The sequence below is a fragment of the Schizosaccharomyces japonicus genome (assembly GCF_000149845.2).
Source record: "Schizosaccharomyces japonicus yFS275 unplaced genomic scaffold supercont5.3, whole genome shotgun sequence".
Classification (NCBI taxonomy): domain Eukaryota; kingdom Fungi; phylum Ascomycota; class Schizosaccharomycetes; order Schizosaccharomycetales; family Schizosaccharomycetaceae; genus Schizosaccharomyces; species Schizosaccharomyces japonicus.
Window position 1 is genome coordinate 833,418 of NW_011627862.1, and position 17,623 is coordinate 851,040.

At 42.8% G+C, this 17,623-nt stretch overlaps 11 protein-coding genes across 11 annotated transcripts; 4 read left to right on the plus strand and 7 right to left on the minus strand.

Moving 5' to 3' along the window:
* The first annotated feature begins 750 nt into the window (after nucleotides 1-750).
* Nucleotides 751-2,328, plus strand: SJAG_04458 (NAD binding dehydrogenase). Its single transcript, XM_002175519.2, has one exon. The coding sequence runs from the start codon at nucleotides 1,100-1,102 to the stop codon at nucleotides 2,243-2,245; it is 1,146 nt and encodes a 381-aa protein (XP_002175555.1). The 5' UTR covers nucleotides 751-1,099; the 3' UTR covers nucleotides 2,246-2,328.
* Nucleotides 2,329-2,683: 355 nt separating this feature from the next.
* Nucleotides 2,684-4,729, minus strand: SJAG_04457 (CK1/CK1/CK1-D protein kinase Hhp1). The gene is made up of 2 exons (XM_002175518.2): nucleotides 3,593-4,729; nucleotides 2,684-3,468 (listed from the first exon to the last, which is right to left on the minus strand). The coding sequence occupies exons 1-2, from the start codon at nucleotides 4,481-4,483 to the stop codon at nucleotides 3,319-3,321; spliced, it is 1,041 nt and encodes a 346-aa protein (XP_002175554.1). The 5' UTR covers nucleotides 4,484-4,729; the 3' UTR covers nucleotides 2,684-3,318.
* Nucleotides 4,730-5,263: 534 nt separating this feature from the next.
* SJAG_04456 (BRCT domain-containing protein) lies at nucleotides 5,264-6,175 on the minus strand (the record flags this gene model as incomplete). The annotated part of the gene is made up of 1 exon (XM_002175517.1): nucleotides 5,264-6,175. One exon carries the CDS (start codon nucleotides 6,173-6,175, stop codon nucleotides 5,264-5,266), a length of 912 nt encoding a protein of 303 aa, XP_002175553.1.
* A 486-nt stretch (nucleotides 6,176-6,661) lies between these two features.
* Nucleotides 6,662-7,636, minus strand: SJAG_04455 (FHA domain-containing protein Far10; the record flags this gene model as incomplete). The annotated part of the gene is made up of 1 exon (XM_002175516.1): nucleotides 6,662-7,636. One exon carries the CDS (start codon nucleotides 7,634-7,636, stop codon nucleotides 6,662-6,664), a length of 975 nt encoding a protein of 324 aa, XP_002175552.1.
* Nucleotides 7,637-7,927: 291 nt separating this feature from the next.
* On the minus strand, nucleotides 7,928-8,903 carry SJAG_04454 (RAVE complex subunit Rav2). The gene has a single exon (XM_002175515.2). The coding sequence runs from the start codon at nucleotides 8,864-8,866 to the stop codon at nucleotides 8,054-8,056; it is 813 nt and encodes a 270-aa protein (XP_002175551.1). The 5' UTR covers nucleotides 8,867-8,903; the 3' UTR covers nucleotides 7,928-8,053.
* A 219-nt stretch (nucleotides 8,904-9,122) lies between these two features.
* SJAG_04453 (actin binding methyltransferase) lies at nucleotides 9,123-9,881 on the minus strand (the record flags this gene model as incomplete). The annotated part of the gene is made up of 1 exon (XM_002175514.1): nucleotides 9,123-9,881. The coding sequence occupies one exon, from the start codon at nucleotides 9,879-9,881 to the stop codon at nucleotides 9,123-9,125; it is 759 nt and encodes a 252-aa protein (XP_002175550.1).
* Nucleotides 9,882-10,547: 666 nt separating this feature from the next.
* Nucleotides 10,548-11,342, minus strand: SJAG_04452 (elongator complex subunit Elp6; the record flags this gene model as incomplete). Its single annotated transcript, XM_002175513.1, has 2 exons — nucleotides 10,548-11,093; nucleotides 11,148-11,342. The coding sequence occupies 2 exons, from the start codon at nucleotides 11,340-11,342 to the stop codon at nucleotides 10,548-10,550; spliced, it is 741 nt and encodes a 246-aa protein (XP_002175549.1).
* A 207-nt stretch (nucleotides 11,343-11,549) lies between these two features.
* SJAG_04451 (palmitoyltransferase) lies at nucleotides 11,550-12,731 on the minus strand (the record flags this gene model as incomplete). The annotated part of the gene is made up of 3 exons (XM_002175512.1): nucleotides 11,550-11,583; nucleotides 11,667-11,764; nucleotides 11,817-12,731. 3 exons carry the CDS (start codon nucleotides 12,729-12,731, stop codon nucleotides 11,550-11,552), a joined length of 1,047 nt encoding a protein of 348 aa, XP_002175548.1.
* A 441-nt stretch (nucleotides 12,732-13,172) lies between these two features.
* SJAG_04450 (fungal protein) lies at nucleotides 13,173-13,896 on the plus strand. Its single transcript, XM_002175511.2, has 2 exons — nucleotides 13,173-13,409; nucleotides 13,451-13,896. Exons 1-2 carry the CDS (start codon nucleotides 13,347-13,349, stop codon nucleotides 13,748-13,750), a joined length of 363 nt encoding a protein of 120 aa, XP_002175547.2. The 5' UTR covers nucleotides 13,173-13,346; the 3' UTR covers nucleotides 13,751-13,896.
* A 4-nt stretch (nucleotides 13,897-13,900) lies between these two features.
* On the plus strand, nucleotides 13,901-15,548 carry SJAG_04449 (phosphoserine phosphatase). The gene is made up of 2 exons (XM_002175510.2): nucleotides 13,901-14,944; nucleotides 15,001-15,548. Exons 1-2 carry the CDS (start codon nucleotides 14,153-14,155, stop codon nucleotides 15,091-15,093), a joined length of 885 nt encoding a protein of 294 aa, XP_002175546.1. The 5' UTR covers nucleotides 13,901-14,152; the 3' UTR covers nucleotides 15,094-15,548.
* A 763-nt stretch (nucleotides 15,549-16,311) lies between these two features.
* Nucleotides 16,312-17,415, plus strand: SJAG_04448 (hypothetical protein; the record flags this gene model as incomplete). Its single annotated transcript, XM_002175509.2, has 3 exons — nucleotides 16,312-16,346; nucleotides 16,594-16,735; nucleotides 16,843-17,415. 3 exons carry the CDS (start codon nucleotides 16,312-16,314, stop codon nucleotides 17,413-17,415), a joined length of 750 nt encoding a protein of 249 aa, XP_002175545.2.
* Between the last annotated feature and the right edge of the window lie 208 nt (nucleotides 17,416-17,623).

A 17,623-nucleotide genomic window follows, 5' to 3' on the forward strand; every position in this document is an offset into this window, starting at 1 on the left:
AATCGCGCACAATGACGTATGGCCGTTCAATGAAGACAAGGGTCTACCGACGAATTGATGTATGATCGCTATACTGATCTGCAAACAGTGATCTACGCCAATGAGAATAAAGATTGTCAAAAACACCATCGAGACGGGAAATGCAGATCATCATGCAGATTAAATGGAGTCAACACTAATGATTAAATAAAAAAAGTCAATAGCTGCAGAAACATGGCTAGTAAGGCAACGCATTTTTCAATATTTCCTTCTCCGTCTCCTATCCCCTAAACTGCTTCTTTTCCTTTTTTTTTATTTTTTATTTCTCGATTTACAGTTTCGCGGTAAACGCGGCTGCGGGAGGAACCCCACATTTTTCTATATCCGCCAATCATGTTTTTCCGTTCCTACATGCCCATCGACCAATAACCGAAAGCCAGAAAGCGTTTTGCGAAACCTCACGAGAAAGACATTATGTATGAGAGAAAGTAATCATTCAAAAGTACGTCAAGTTTTTGAGTACACCGTTACATGCGCTTGTCCGGTCTGCGCCCAAATGTGGGGAAATAGCGGAAGCATGACATCATACGCTGCATATTCCCGCCAGGCTATGGTTTTTCCGGTACATACAACCTTCCTTCGGCTAATAACAAGCTCTGTAACTCTATCCAGCGTCACCTTGGCGTCAGATTCTTTACGTTCCACGATACAGAAAGTACAGTGAAAGAGTAAAGCGGGGTTGGGGAAAATCGGTGACTATTCTCCGCATTCTTTCTCGCTTAGCTGCCTACTTTTTCACGCCTTATACCCCTCAGAACAGAACTTCTCCACACTTGTCCACACTGCGGAGCATAATGCCCCACCCATGAGCCGCTCTCGTTGTCGCTCACGTACCAGCGTTGGCTTCCGGCTATGACGTGGCACAACGGAGCAGTGAGTATTTAAGCAAATGTCAATGCCGTGTACATTCATCAAATCATTCAATTGTATTCACTAATACACATTTTCTATTAAGAACGCAAATCGCAAAGTTCTTTCTTTTGCGACTTTTTTTTTTGAACTTTACCGGAAGTTTCTTTCTATCATCCAATCCACGGATAAGTTCTCCTTATTAACAACAATGTCTGCCTTTCGTCTTGCTATTATTGGTGCTGGAGGTGTGAATTTTGGCACTGAAGAGGGCCCCTGGAATAACATGGCTCGTTTGGAGCAAGTGTTGGGCAAGTCGCTCGACGTTGTAGCCCTTATTTGCCCGGTTGTCGCTGATCGGGAACGTGTTCTGGGCAAGAAACGTGCTGGTCCTTTTGCTGACGCCTACAAGAATGTGAAGGAGTATGATGAGGTTGCGGATTACCTCGAATTTTTGAAGAAGAACCCCAATGAAAAGCCAACGGCTTTCCTTATTGGTGTTCCTCCACAGGTACACGGCTCTACTAAGGTTGGACATGATATGGAGATTGAGATTACCAAGGCTTTGCCTGATGCAACTATGTTCATTGAGAAACCCGTTTCGAGTTCGACTCCAGAAGACGTTTTCGGTGTCGTTAGTGCACTCGACAGAACGAAGTCGATTGTCTCTGTAGGCTATATGCTTCGTTATTTGAAGATTGTGCAGAAGGCGAAGAAATTTATCGCTGACAACAATCTTAAGGTTATCGGAACTGTTGCTCGTTACAACTCTGCCTATATCAAGAACGCGAAACGTTTCTGGTGGATTATCTCAGAGTCTGGCGGCCCCGTCGTGGAACAAGGAACTCACTTTTGTGATTTGTCTCGCTACTTTGGAGGCGACGTCGATTTGTCTACGGTAGCCGTCAATCGTGTCAACTGGGACGCACCTTGTGGTGAATTGCATGCCATGCCTGTGGATGAATCAACCATTCCTCCCAATGAGCGTCTTCCGCGTTTTACCGCTGCCACTTGGCGCTACAAGTCCGGAGCTGTCGGCTCCTTGTTGCACTGTATCACGCTCCAGGGTGTCAAATATGACACCTGCATTGATGTCCTCTGTGATGGTTACTACCTTCGGATGGTTGATTTCTATGGCAAGCCTAAGCTGTTTGTCCGTACACCTGAGTCTGATGATGAACAGGAGTTTGAGTTCGAGGACGACGATCCGTACTACTCCGAGTTTGACACTTTTGTAAACGTTGTGCTTGGTAAGGCTTCCAAGGACACCATTCTTTCCAGCTTTGAAGATGCCGCCAAGACGTATCAACTGACAAAGGTGATCACTAACACCGGCAACCACTACGGCGACAAGTAGTTTGGCCGTATCAAATCCATACTTTCTTTATGAAGCTCCTTTTTAGCATGAATTGATTATTATTATTATTAACACTGTGAATGAATAAATACGGGCAGTTGAGGGAATAACGGCATAGCGACAAATAAACGTTACGCGGATATGCTCTCTCTTATAGCTCGTATTCTATACAACAGTTAAATTTTCCCTTAAAAGTCTTTCAGCCAAAAGCAACTCGCAAACACATCTAGCGCTCGAATCTTGAAGTAAGCTTCTTACTTCTTTAGTTTTCGTCTCTTGCAACAAGTGATATTATAAGTTTGGCGGTTGTAAGGAATTAATGCATAGCATATCTACGGCAGAAGGTAACTTGCAAAGTATCTCCCACTTCGTTACTCTGTTGTTTCGTGAATCCCAACACGTCACACATATTCTACATCAATCCCAATTCAATGTGTACAGCAGAACACAAACGTATTTTGAAAATAAAAAGTAGGCCATTTGAAAGCGATTACAAACATTATGAATTAGTCATCAACGAATTAACCTAAAAAGGAAATTTACCAAACATAAAAAAAAACTAGTATTTCAGCCATCCATCTCCGGAACTTATCGTTCTTTTCATTTACGATACCTGACCCCAACGAACACAACGAAGAGTTGCTGTTGCAGCTTGCGACTGGAAGCAGGTAGCCTTCGTAAGAATCCCCTTCTCTCTCTATGTCCGCCCTCCAACGAGCCAACTGTGTCACGTCTCTTCATCGCCATTTGTTTAATTGATTCGCAAATAAGCGGCAGATTAAGCTTTTATTGAAGGTCCAACGAATGTTATGACGCTCTTATGTCTTCAAAGTTGTGGTTCATTGCATGTATCATACCAAACACAGAGTGAATGTGCGCGCGAATAAACATTAAACCGGTTAGTCATTGATGAGCGAAAGCGAATAGCCTGGCTCGACGAAAGAGAACAGAGTAGCCGTCCGATCAGCACCTCAACTGTGCATTAAAAGACAAGAGATGCTTAGACCAGACGAATAAAAATCACATCGACGACACACAGACACTAAATTCTTAAGAAGTCGTTTAAGTTGCATCTACTGCAACGTGGTTTTGCGGCCGGCGTCCTTGTAGTACATATTATTCTGAGGGTTGTTGTGAGGGTTGAAGGAAGGGCGACGCGGTTCGGCAGCACGAGATTGGTTGTTGGATGAGGACTCATTTACAGCAGCTTCTATCTGCTGGTTCTTTCGTAACAGTTAGCATCTGAACGAACGGTAGTTTGCAACACGTATTAAGCTGTGCAAGCATAGCCCTCTCTAACGAGGCGCGGTTAACGTACACAGAGTACATAGCCGCAAATCTTCATACCTTCCTCTTTAGGGTCCAGTCAAACATATAATCGTACTCGTAATTCTGGCGGAAAAATAAATCACGGAAAAGTTTGCGCAAATAAGAATAATCGGGCTTATCATCAAAGCGGAGGGAGCGTGTGTAGTTCAGGTAAATTGAAAACTCTTGAGGAAAGCCACGACACAACACCTCAGTGGGAGTAGAGATTTTCTTTTCCATAATTTTTTCATATTTTTCCTTTTTCGTAGCGGCTTTCATTCCCTGCCAGGGCAGGCTACCACGGCAAAAGTAGATGAGTACGTAGCCTAAAGACTCCAAGTCATCACGACGTGATTGTTCAATACCCAAATGTGTGTTAATACTGGCATACCGTGCCGTACCGGTCAGATTTTTGTTTTCACGGTAAGGAATGTGCAGTAAAGTTTTGTGGTCACGGTATTTCTTCGCAAGACCAAAGTCAATCACATTCACTTGATTACCACGTTTTCCAATGCCCATCAAAAAGTTGTCGGGCTTGATGTCACGGTGCAGAAACGACTTGGAATGTATGTACTCAATGCGAGATATCAGTTGATCCGCCAAAAGAAGTACCGTTTTTAATGAAAAGCGACGATTGCAAAAATTAAACAAATCCTCCAAAGACGGACCCAGTAAATCCATTACCATCGCATTGTAGTCACATTCTGTTCCAAACCAACGAACAAAAGGTATTCCCACACCTCCAGAGAGAATTCTATACACACGGTACTCATATTCCAACTGCGGGTGTTTTGCACGCGTCGACTCTAGCTTTATCGCAATTTCTTCTCCAGAAACGACATTCGTGCCCAAATAAATGTCGCCAAATGATCCACTACCAATTTTACGACCAATTCTGTATTTGTTGCCAATTCTTAGATCCAACGCCATTTTTAATGGTTCGTTGTAGCCGGTAAATTTCTCCGAACTATGAGCCCGGTTATTTTGAATTCTTGATAGCCGTACGATGATATAAAACCGCCGTCAATGGTTTACAGGTCGTTACCGCAGTTCGTGAATGGAAAGGGAGTGTTTGGTTCGTAGTTCGTCAGTGAGGTAGAAAGGTTGGTGGTGAAGAGGCCACGAGGTTGAATGGTAGTGGTGGTGAGCGTGCCGCGACATAATCAAACCCTAACCTTAGACGGAGTATAAGTGACTGCTTTGAAACGAGCACCGAAACAATAATTGCGCAGTATAATTAAGGTTATTTTAAGCGAAGCGAATATCATTTGAAGACGAAACTAAAGTCAGGGGTGAATATGACGCATGAAAATAGATATCTACGTAGTGATTCGCTTTAACAAAATCCTATTTCTGTGCAAGGATGGAATGTGTACTAAGTCTCCTTGGAAGAATTGCATGGAGATAATAACGATGAAATGGCGTGTTAGGGACGACGACGAAGAGCACAGAAATTAGAAGACTTGATGTTCTGAATGAATTTGAATGTGCTTAATGTTGAAGATGGCAAAGAAAAGAAGACACGGAATCGAATATGGATGGAAGAGGCGAAGCGAGCTGAATGAAATGAAGTAAATGTGGTATAGTTAGATGGTCGTTATGAAGTGTGGATCGTGGAGAAAGGGAGCGCGCAAGAATGTGGAGAACGAGAATGGAGACACGAATGAATACGGAGGGTGTGAGGCATAGACGCGGAAATTATGTATCGTCCTAGTCCGCTTCAAAGACGAGCTGATGCTTTAAAGGTGATCCAACGGACGGTTTAAACGACTCGGATTTTCGACGTGCATGTTCAAGCCGCCGTAATTCAAATTTGGAAGGGCGGGTAGGGGTTTTGGGAGAAAGATTTTTCTGAGGAGACAGGTTCGGCACAGCATCCAGAGCTGATGTAGAGTGTCGGGATTTGGTCCTCGAAGAGCCAAAAGCTGCATGGATGTCGAAAATGTAGGGCAGCTCGCTAACCTTGCGTTTGGAACGCCGACAGGCGTCCACCCAGGCGGGATCAATAAATAAAAGATGCTTGTTACTGGCTTGTATGCGCTGCCAATCATGTTGAGCCATTTGGTCAAGAACAACATGTGTAAGTTGGGAGAAAGAAGCTCGCGAAAGCGACGTAACAACATTCGCACCCAACTGATCTAAAGCATCCGACAGCTTATTTATTCGATGTGGAGGACCTAAGAGATCAATAAAAACACAAACATCGTGAAGCGGGGCAGCTGAAGAAATACCGAGGGAGCCAAAGAAATGAGAAAGCGTTGAGGCAGACACCGTACGAACCCAATAATCATTGGGATCATTGTCATAAGCCTGTTCATCATCACAAAAAACTTGGTCATGGGGCGGGGAATTCGTGCTTTCTGGATACTGACACCTAGCCAGAATGGATGAAGGAGAACCTTCTTCAAATCCATCAACAGAATCGTTACTCGAAGTCGGAGTAAATACGGATGATGGATGTGATAGAGAACGTGAATGTGTTCGACGAGAGCATCTGCCAGGTTTACGTGGTTTGGCTGACGTTGACGCAATTGAGGACTGCACTGGAGAGACACTTACAGCAAGTTTGTAAACCTTATTCGTTTTCACCGATGGTGACGAAGGTTTCACAGACCGCGACATTTTCCTCATCAAAGCAGCCTGTTGAGAAATCGGAAGCTCGTCGGAGAAAATCCAACTAATACTTTTGGAAGGCTCCTGACGGCCACTGCGGATGTTCTTAAGGCCTTCCAGTTTGTAGTAGGGTTGCTGCTAACTTTGTGTGGTTAGCAAAAAAAAGGTGGTAGAACGTACACACAGCTTACGAAAGAGTGTAGAATAATAAAATAAAAACAGTTCTTCAATAAATGAATGCCAATCATATCAGGAAAAACATCATTCTCTTTATTTTCCTTGTTTTTTCCCTTCACAATAGCTTTTGAGAACAAAGCGGTCTGCTGCGGTACCACTCAGGTCACGGTCATGAAAAAAGTAATAAATGAGTTCAAAGCTTCTTGTTGGACAAGTGTACTCCATATAATTGCCATTATTAGGTCATAATAATCATGTTGATGAAAGAAATCAGGGCTGAAAGCATTAAGTAGTGATAAATAAATATTTTTTGTTGCCTTATCTTGCTTTCATGCACAAGAACACACCGACGGCAGCCAAAAGTGCCGGAGAGGCATACCATAAGTATCGATTGGCAGTTGCATGTGTTTGGAAATTGTGTAATTTTGATTCTGCAGAAAAAGCTCGGCTCTTCCAGTATTCCAGCTTATTAGCATCGACATCTTCTGCCGTATTAACACGTTCCACAGTTTCCGTGTGTGTTTTTTGAGCAATGATGAGTGCATTACAGTCGGTATCCTGTTGTTCAAAATCTTGCTTGCCAATTGGACATTCTAACACTTCTGCCACGCATTCAATTGGCGTTTTCTTTGAATGAACGGAGAAGACAGAGTCTTTCTGGTCGTTTCGCTTGCTTTCTTCTTCGTTTATTATTTTATTTGAATCGTCAGCAATTTGTTTCTGAGCAGGCTCGACTAATGGGGAGTCGATGCGTTCCAAAAGACCTTTCATGCTTTTATCCAATCCCTCGAATTCCTCGTTCAAACAAACAAACTGTTCATAGTGTCGTGCCAATTGCACAAGTAGTGTGTCTACCTTCAGTGATTCAGACAAGAGGCGAGTAGAATCACTCGTTTTCGTTGGGTCCCTGATTATAATTTGCACCTTTCCCGATACATTTTTATGCACAATACTATCGTCATTGCAGATGTCAACACCAAAATCCAAAATGTCGCCAGAATTGAGACGGTACGGAGCCGAAGAACGATTCTCTGCAGATAAACGTGTTCCATTCAAAAAGGTACCGTTTGAAGATTTGACATCTCGAACGTAAACGCCCATAGTATTCTTGTCGAACCATATTTTAGCATGGTGCCGACTGAGTACTTTTGAGTCAAAAAAAAGATTATTAGTTTGCGGTGTAGAGTACTCATTTGTTCTTCTTCCAACTTTCACTGATTGAGACGGTTCCAGCTGTACCTTCTTCGGCGAAAACGTGCCATTAAGAGGTGTAAAAATAAATAGCGCTGACATTCTATACCGAAGTTTGTTCAATTGTAATAACCAAACACTGGTTTGTTTCAGTGATTATTTTATCCGTTTTAAAATGATAAACTTGCTTGTTACAGAATTAGACACCCTTGTTTGCACTAGGTTCGTGCTTTTGCATAGCTTCGTGTTGGATTGAGACAGGCGTGCGGTACTCAATAAAACAGTGACGTTTGGAAGCTCGTTTAAATAACTTTAAACAGTTTAAACTAATTCAGCGACAAAAAGGGTCTCAAATACGAAGATATGACTAATTGAGCAATTATGATTCATCGTCTTATAACATTCGTTTGCAAATACGTCTTAGGATGTGTTACATAGGTATTTCATTAACTCATCAATCATCAAAAAACTAATTGCTTGCAAAAAAAGAGAGGGGAGAGCAAAAGCAAACCAGAGTGATTAAGCCAATTCGTAGGCAATGTTGCTTCGATAACGCATGTCTGCCGTTTTTTTTTGCAGCGCGTTCAGCTTCGTCATCACAGAAAGGAGCATCGGATCTTGAGAATAAGCTTCGACGTGTTGTGAAATATATGGCAGTAGTTGCGATGCATCAAGCTCTTCAGCGTTTAGATCAATTGCCGGAGCAGAACTTGTAATACGTAAAACTTGAACGCCGATGGATGAACCAGACACTGTAAAAGAAAGTGTAATTTGAGGATCCAACGGCGGCTTAAAAGCAGAGCGCCGAGCAAGTGGAACACACAATGATGGGAAGAATCTATTGCTGTCAACTTTGTCAGTATTTTTTGGAATCTCGACGACTTGCGATTTGCTTAATCCCAGAAAACATTGTGATGGTTCATTTAGTAGATCAATGCAATGCTTCAAGGAGCTTAACAAACGATTTAAACCAATGAGTGGCTTGTTCTTAAAAAGTTGAAAGTTGTACAGACAAAAATGTAGTTCGTTCTTTAAAGACTGTATCTGTTTCAAGTGAAACAGCTCACCATCATTAGAACGGATTTCATACACCTGCTTGCCCAGTTTTACTATCAAATTGACCCGGTCAATATGATCCTGCTTGCGCGAGACAACACCCTTGATGCTGTCCGTGTGTATGGAAGAGTACGCAAGTACATTGGGAACATCGCTTTTTAACAAGTCCAAAATTTCATGCAATTCAGTAAGAACTGACCTGTAGAAACACGAGACGATGTTCTCTTGAAACCATTTCTGTTCATCTTTTCTCAAATAATGTTCGTTTTGTTCCATTGAGCCCAATGAAAGGGTCGGTTACCTATATGAAGTAGTTGTAGGTACACTCAATGTCGGCAATGTCGAGTCAGTATGACTACAAATCAAAAATTTCACTGAATGAGCTCATATCGCTAAAACAAACAATTTCACGATGCATAAAGCATAGCCTCTATCACGCCAGGTGTTCACTTCCGAAGTTTTCTTAACTATACGTAAAAATAAAATATCGGGATAAATACATATTATAAAGTAGCCTTTTTCTCTAACAGAATTAATATTTTTTACGCCAAACACCTTGCAAAAACACTCGTTGCATGCTCAATTCCCGTTTACGGTTGTCCACACTCCGTTGAACACGTTCTAACGAAATGTTTTCTAAGCCAACATCACTGGCTAGCTCATCTACACGTTTTTCGTCGAAGAAGTACGATATGGTACCGTCTTGTCGAACAAATGTGTGCTCGTCAATCATTGAGGGTTCTTTAGAATTGAGAAACTTCTCCTTCGCATAGTCACCTTCACAGTAGTCACGAAAAACAAGATGTCCTCCAGGCTTTAATACACTACTGATGTTCTTGAAAGCCTGTAGCTGTCTTTCGTAGGGAATAGCGGACAAAACGAAAATTGCGGTCACTGTATCCACTGATGCATTAGGCACAAAGTTGACCAAAGGTGTTTCAACGATGTCACACACAAATGGAAAAACGTGTTCGGCATCGTAGTTCTCGTTTTTTTGGACGAACTCAACTGCTCTCGACGAAAAATCACAGCAATAGACCTTTAGATTAGGCTGGCACTCCAAAAGGGGATAAACCAGGTTGCCGACTCCACAGCCAACTTCCAATATCGTACGCGGCTCGTTTTCTGGAATACCAAAATAAGAATCAAATTCACGGTTCAACCAATGACGATCTTTGAAAAATCGAGTTTCGTTTCGCTTATAAAACTTATCCCATGACTTTTGACTTTCACGTTTATACTTTTCTGACCAAAAATCATTCAGTTTCTGGGGTAATTGATCTTCTGGCATTTTTTTAATAAATCCTTTTTAAAGCAAAGCTGCTAGTATTAGCGTAAAATCAGCTTGTGGTATGAATTGGAGTAACCAAAAGAAAGAAAATAGGCGAGTGGTTGCTTTTATGATGTTTGTAAAGTAGTAGTAATTGTTTTACCTACTCGTCAGTACAGAAGGAAAATAAAAACAAACCAAGAAAAAAATAACTGCGCAAGATGGACGGAAGTTATGAGCACTCTTTTTTAATTTTTCTGCACCAGTAAAAGAAACTCGTTATCTGGCCTTTGTGGTGTAAAGGACGCAGCACCTTGAAACCTCCTCATTAAGAGAAAAGTCAAAAAAAACCAATATAGAGTGTCTTGCACAGTCTGTCTTGTAATCGTAATAGGCAATATAAACAGTAAAAACACGACAGAATGAGCCGTGCTGGATCAGTCGCTGTTTCTGACCTTCCCGACAGTCAGCCCGCACCTCATTGGCAACAGCAATGGATTTCCGTTTCTGTGAACTCGCCCAGCGTGGACTCCAGTTCTGAAAAGGACGAGGATGACGCTGTAAAAGCAAAAAGGACGTTTCTCGTCAAAAAATGGGTGAAGACGACACCAACCGCAACGAACGAGCCAAGCAAGAGTGTAGAAAAGTCCGAAACCTAACTTTAAGCTTATTTGCTGTATTTGTTTTTTAAATTTGTAGTGATACCTCTCCCTTAGGGACTAATTTTGCACCTGACTCCATCACTTCATAAAGAACCTCGATGTCATCTTCAGTGTCTACGGCATGTTTTGCGTACAGGGATCCGCGTGTCAGACGAAGCAAGCCCGTAATACGCCTTGTTGTTCCACTTGGTAATGGTCTACAAGAGATGCAACGAGTAGCCAAATTGTTTATCTGGTGAGCAAACGAGATTTGTTGAGGCAGACTCGTACTAACAGTAATGTTCAGTACGAATCTGCTACTCAGCTTAGAGAGTTCAAAAACAGCACTGCTCAATTGAGAGGTATCCAGCGCTTTTGCTCCGAGCAAAACGTCGACATCTTCGAGAATGGTGATTACTCTCAAACCTTCGGATTTTGCAAGTTGTAATTTGTCGACAAGCGGCTGGAATACGGTGCGAATAGTGTTTTTTCCATTCGTCGCGTGCAATTTGAAATTGCGCGCGTTCGGCGCGAATAGAGTACTGAATCCATCAACATAATGAAAGTTATCTTGCTTAGTGATATTAATACCCTGCGGGATCATGTTAGAAATCAAAACGCTCGTCATCTTTTCGAATTTACTTACCCATTTTCGCATGGCAATTACATGCTCGTCCAATGTTCGCGAAAATAAAACGAAAAAAACCTCAAGACCTTCGTTGATGGCATTGGCTAAGAAATGATGAAGGAGAAATGTACACGTTGTCTCCCTCGTCCCCGTCAGTAATGTAAGAGTATCAGGCTCCGGAATTTGAGGTAAAAAATGTGTTAAGTTGGACATGTGTGGAAATGTGCTTTCATTCTGCATTATTCGGAATACGCTATCCAAGATCATGTTTAGGGTGTCGTAATTTCTCGTTATTTCATATTAGTGAAGTGAATGGATAAATAACGAGTAAGTGGATGAGTATAGGGAAATAGACAATTACGGAGAAGAAAATTGGAGGTGGTGTTAGGTAGTTGAGCGTTCCATAGCTACTCGTACTGCTCAAATATAAGACTTCCTCCGGGGTCGGATGTAGCTACGCTTGTGTTAGCACAGGGCGTGAGGGGTTGCTTCATGACAACAAGCAAAACATGGCTTGTCAACAAGGTGGTCACGTACCTGACAATTTTTGGTCGACATAAAACGATAACAAAGTTTCGGATGGCGCTATTATTATACGGTCTTGGATCTCGTGTGTCCGTACTTTGGGCGCGTAACTAGAGTAGATTAGTGAATGCAAACGTGATTATCAAAACCATAAGTGCTTACATATTCATGGGTCGTCTGTCCTCTGGCTATCAAATAACAGTGGTAACCTGCCAAAAGACCAGGATACGTGCAACCTATGCAAGAACACAAAGCGAGAAAAAACGACATTCCCACTGTTGGTTTTCGCAGATAACGGGAGAAGCTGACCCCAGAAGAACGGTTGTAGCTCTTAAATACCATATAAAAGCTGAGCACAGACATGTATACGGCGGACAAGAATATGAATAGGAGGAAAATGTAAAAATAGCGGTAATTGCGGCGACCTATACAATTATTGAGCCAGATACAGTGGTGATCTGAATATTCAACGCAGTTATCACAAATACTGCAATGACTCGCACGAGGAGGGCGATAAACATGACAAGTATGGCAATACCGAAGGGTGACGAGAAACGCCGCATCTGGGCGCGTTGACCCGATGACAACTTCACGATCCTCCGGAATAGTAGACCATGGGTGCAGAGGATCATATGTTAAAACATGTGTATTTCGCGGAATGATGCCAGGGTCAGAGGTGCATGTTTTAAACATGGACGACAATGCAATAGCCAATATATAGGCAAATGTAAGTGGTAATGCTGGAGATATATTACGCCAAAGCCATGGAGCAGTGAAACCAAAGAACAAGCCTGAAGGAATGGAAATGCAGCATATGGTAATGATCAAGTATTTAAATTGATTGGCCATTTGAATCCGGCCATTACAAAAAAACAGTGTCTTTCCGGGAAATTCTTTGTACCTCCGTTCAACAATTCCCGTAATTGGTACTTGGGCGACTTCTGCATTTGAAGAACCTGTCTGCTTTTCATGAACTTCTAGGGGATACGTAGGGTCGGTCAGTTTGTAAGCACGTGCAGACCAATTCTGCTTCCATGCATACCGAGACGGGTGTGGTTGAAGCGTACTAGATGTCATTGCTTCTCGACGGTTGAAATGGAGAAACGCAGTTGCCTTCAAAGTACTAACTATACTGAATAAACAATGGTACCACGATCGTCCGAATACAGTAGTTTCACTTTGTGTACAACAGAGTACATAAAGTCCTACAGCAAAACATGTAAACAAATAAACAAACTTCGATGTGCCTTACGTTGGTGTTCACTAGAGCTGCCACGTCGTTCACACTTGGTGACATAAGGTGATCACATGTCAAATTAAGCATCGCTTGCAGCCGCCGCCATGTTTATATACGTCGTCAATGTGCACAAAAAAAGACGATATTTGTCGTTTTATTCGAGTAAGAGCTTCCACGCGAGAGTGATGGTAAGTCCCAGTGTGGTGGCTCAAAATTGAGCATTCTTAGTCGGGCACAATTATTGAAGGTCAAGAATTCACATCATAAAGATGTCACATACTTACGAACTGTGGCAATTGGGATAATAAAACGAAGACAAACACAAACATTTAGTAAACATTATTGTTTTTTTTTATTAGGTAAAGACCTAATCTCGTATACTGTCTCCACTCAACTAAGACCGGAATTTGAGATCTGTCACACTAGTCGTAGACGTAATTGAAGAGGTTTGCAAAATGTGGCGTGCTTTTAAGAACTCATCTGTTATACAATGGTCGAAAAATCATCCCGAGCTTGCGGTAAAGTGTCACATGTGAATAAGCATTTACTAATAAAGAAGGTTACATGGGTTGCCTTGACATATACTTTTGGAATTGCTGGGTACATGTTGGGACAGAGGACGCTTTCTGTTGAGCCACAGAGTCAAGTGAGATTGCCTGAAGGACATTCTCATCCATGGGAAGTGTCCAACTCGGAGGTTCAAAAAAAGAAACCTTTTAAGTATAAATACTATCCCCATGGCGATACAACGAAGAATCCGGGTTATGCTCCTCCTGCAATTCGGTATACCACTGTTCCAGTTTCTGGTGTTCCTCAAGAAATGCTAGATAAGTTCTCACAAGATCTCGATGAGGCATAGCAATGTTGGAATTTTAATATGGTATCAACGTTTTAAGAAATCAAATTCATAAAGCTTTTTCTCTGTATCATAGTTATTAAAAAATAGGTTTATGCTATAATATTTGAAAAACGCAAATGCGAAACGAAGCGAAATGAAAATGTGACCATAACAACCTTGGTGAAGTGCTTTCTATCATGGTATAATGAATTTAAATGTAGAGGTTTTTGCCAGTACCGCTCGATTATCGTAAATTATTATGTTAGGTACACCAGCTAAAACAACAAACTCGCACAGCTTTTTTTGACCGAAAGAAAAAGTGCTCAAATATTCCCACACTCTTATAATATCATTTGCTTTTAAGCTAAGTAGCCTTTTAAATCTCTTTCTTGATTTGTTTGCCTTTTTACCGTTTATACAGCAATGTTGGACTATTTTGTTATCATTTCTTCGAAAAAACAGGAGATAATTTCAGAAGTGAAAGACCTTTTTGCTTCTTCAGACATTCGTGATCTTGGTTCTGAATGGACTGAAGTCTCCGGCAAACTCAAGGGTACCTTCGACGATGCGAAGGAAGCTTGCTTTCAAATATCTCAGAATCGAAAATGCGATTGTAATTGTATAGATGGAGAAGTTTACGAGGCCGAAAAGAAACTTGTTGTTTTTGATATGGACTCAACTTTAATCCAACAGGAATGTATTGATGAACTAGCTGCGGAAGCCGGCGTTGCTGAGGAAATCAAAAAGATTACTGCCTTGGCTATGCAAGGCGAAATTGATTTTTCTGAGTCTCTCCGTCGTCGCGTCGGGCTCTTGAAAGGACTCAGTTCGAACATCATCGACAAGGTTATTGCTAAGATTACGTTTACCCCTGGAGCTAAGGAGTTATGTCAGTCATTGAGAGCATTGGGCGCTACGACAGTTGTAGCTAGTGGTGGTTTCATTCCAATGGCGAAATATGTGCAAAAGGAACTAGGCATAGACTACGCTTTTGCCAATGAACTTGAAATCGAAGACGGCATCCTGACCGGAAAAGTTAAAGGAAAGATACTTGATGGAAAAAGAAAGGCTCAGATTTTGTGTGAGAAAGTTGTCGAACTTCAAGTGCCTGAGATAAACACTGTTGCTATTGGTGATGGTGCCAACGACTTAATTATGATGGAAGAAGCCGGATTGGGAATAGCTTTCAATGCGAAACCAAAGGTCCAGCAAAAGGTATGCCGAGTAACCATGGTTGCTCTTAATGCGTGTCATTTTCGCTAACATACTAGGCTGATTCGAGAATTAATCAACCTTCCCTCCTTAATGTTATGTACCTATTTGGTTTTGATACACATCGCCAACACAAGCTTTTAAGCGAATAGGGCTATACCTTTGAATGAGGGTCTTAACTTCCAATTTCCAAGCGCAAACTGATTCATACTGTACTTTTGTGTAACACAACTTGTTTGATGATGCACACAATCACAAAAGACAGAAAAAAGTCTGGTTATAATTATACAGACTTTAACTGATTGCGACGTTAGAAAATACAGTCAAAAAAACGGACAACTTGATCATCACGTTGGATTGCCGTGTTATCGAAGGACTTTTGAGCATTAAATAAAATAAATTTTGAGTTTAAAGTTCTCTGGTTAACGGGTTTCCTCCCGTTTTACTTATCTTTTTTTTACTGACAGAACCATCATTAAACATAGCATCTCTAAATCACGTTTCTGATCTACTGTTAACCGATAATACGTTCGCCAGTAGTTCAAAAGCTAATTGACAAAGAAAGAGGTTTTGCTAAACAGATTTTACAAAAAATATAGAACATCAAATAAACCACTATTGCTCCACTAGTACAACTACTAAATTGCGTCTGACCCGTACTTTATTAAAAGCACTTCTTCTAATCGAAAAAATATGTACGACCCGTACTCAATATATAAAACTCTGTAAGGCCGCATAGCGTAGTTTGCTCTAAACTCGCTATGTGCCCTTGCGAAGGCTAGCGCGTTGCGCTAACCGGCACAGGCCTCTAGCTAACTCTAAGGAGTCGCGCTAGAGAGCCTTGCGCGCGCCAGCGCGCTACCCTAATTCCATAGGGTTATGCAGCCAGCTCTACTGAGCTGCGCTACAAGTCTAGGGAGTGCTACCGCACTTCCCTAAGGGAGTAGGCCACACAGCCAACTCCAAGGAGCTACGCTACAAGGCCTAGGGAGTGCTACCGCACTCCCCTAAGTGTACACTGCACACTAGAACTCCACGCAGCGCTTACGGCGCTGCACTACGAAGCCGTAAGGCTTCAACAACGATTGCACATTAGTCCTCACTAATGTGCAACATTATAAATAGCTAGAAAACAGTAATATTATTGATACTTAATCTCACTACAGAGCCTGGGCTTACACTTGGTTGCGAGGCTCAAAAAGACCAAGTATCAATAGCTCAGAAGAGAAGCGGAATCTCTCCAAGTGTTGCCAAACCTTTGGCGGAAGTGTTGACCGGTAGTCAACTGTGTTTTAGAAATTTTCGTTAATCGGAAATTTCATTTTTTGTGTTAAATCTCCTACCTAAAGTTTTTTGTTCTGTGCGTCGAGATGCCAGAACCTATGGAAGACGTCGAACGATCCCTGTAAGCATTAAGGTTCATTTAGGCGAAAGCCTAAATCTGGGCGATCACCACCAAGCCCAAGGCCGCCCAAACGAACTGCAACGAGCTGCAGTAAGGCCTTCAGACCTCCCGGGACACGCGCGCGTTAATTCATTAACGCGCGCCGCGACGCGACGCGTTTGTTTACATTTACGCGTCGCGTCAAATTGTCTTAAATAGCTAGATTTCATAGAGAATAAACTAATCTTATTCTGACCTACGGACTGAGTCTTACAATCCCCCTGTTCGACGTTGAGCACGAGGACAGTGCTCCTTACAAACATCGTGGACACGATGTGTCGTGGGCTGTCTGCCCACCGAAATACGATGGCAGACCGGACTTGCCCACGCTGGACAACTGGTTTCGGGAGGTGCGACGCTTTGTGAGAGCGCGCCAGATCCCTCCCCCGAACACGCCTACTCGGCGTATTATTTCCTTACCGGTGACGCACTCGCGCGCGTTCACCGCGACCATCAGCTTTGCGAAGATCTTGAGAACAACAAGATCTCGCTGAAAGAATTCCAACGGATTCTGAGAGAGCTCTTCATCCCCGAAGACGCTCTCATGGTCTATCGACACCAGTTCCTCGATTGTCACCAAACTGGGACAATTCGAGAATTTGTGTCCTCTCTCCAGCGGTTCCAAAACATCCTGTCGCTTGACGACGGGACTGTGAAGGACCAATTGATACGTGGCAGTAAGCCACATGTCAGAAAGGACTTGCGCGTCGGCAACCCGAAGTCGCTGACCGATGCTATTCGCATCGCAAACGCGGCCGAGGATGAGGTCGGCGCTCCCGGCTCGGTGTGGACAAGCTATGCGTCCCACACCGCCACTCATAGAGAAGCTCCTCCGAGCGACCCTATGCACGTGGACGCTTTTGGCATCGGCCGCTTGCCCGATGCAGAAATCGCGCGTATTTTTCGTGAAAACCTGTGTTTCCGTTGCAGACAGCCGGGACACAGAGCGCGCGACTGCAGCAAGGGCAGGACGAAGAAGCCAAAAGCGAAGCCCTCCACTAGGATCAATGCAGCCAGTGTAACGCCTTAAGCTCACAAAAGTGTGCACGTGACCAGGGCCTGAACCTGGACACCACACCGAGAGCTCCAGCGTTGTGCTAGGCCACGCAGCACTACGCTACGAAAGCCTGCGGTCTTTGACCGCACCCACGCAACGCGCGTTAATTAATTAACGCGCACCGCGACGCGTTTGTTTACACTTACGCGTCGCCCTAGAATTGTATAAATAGGTAGATAAT

Coding starts and splice junctions, on each gene's coding strand:
- SJAG_04458 (XM_002175519.2), top strand. CDS start 1,100: ATGTCTGCCTTTCGTCTTGCTATTATTGGTGCTGGAGGTGTGAATTTT.
- SJAG_04457 (XM_002175518.2), bottom strand. CDS start 4,483: ATGGCGTTGGATCTAAGAATTGGCAACAAATACAGAATTGGTCGTAAA. Junction 3,469..3,592: donor ACTGGACCCTAAAGAGGAAG/GTATGAAGATTT, acceptor CTGTTACGAAAG/AACCAGCAGATAGAAGCTGC.
- SJAG_04454 (XM_002175515.2), bottom strand. CDS start 8,866: ATGGAACAAAACGAACATTATTTGAGAAAAGATGAACAGAAATGGTTT.
- SJAG_04450 (XM_002175511.2), top strand. CDS start 13,347: ATGTGGCGTGCTTTTAAGAACTCATCTGTTATACAATGGTCGAAAAAT. Junction 13,410..13,450: donor AAAATCATCCCGAGCTTGCG/GTAAAGTGTCAC, acceptor CTAATAAAGAAG/GTTACATGGGTTGCCTTGAC.
- SJAG_04449 (XM_002175510.2), top strand. CDS start 14,153: ATGTTGGACTATTTTGTTATCATTTCTTCGAAAAAACAGGAGATAATT. Junction 14,945..15,000: donor AACCAAAGGTCCAGCAAAAG/GTATGCCGAGTA, acceptor CTAACATACTAG/GCTGATTCGAGAATTAATCA.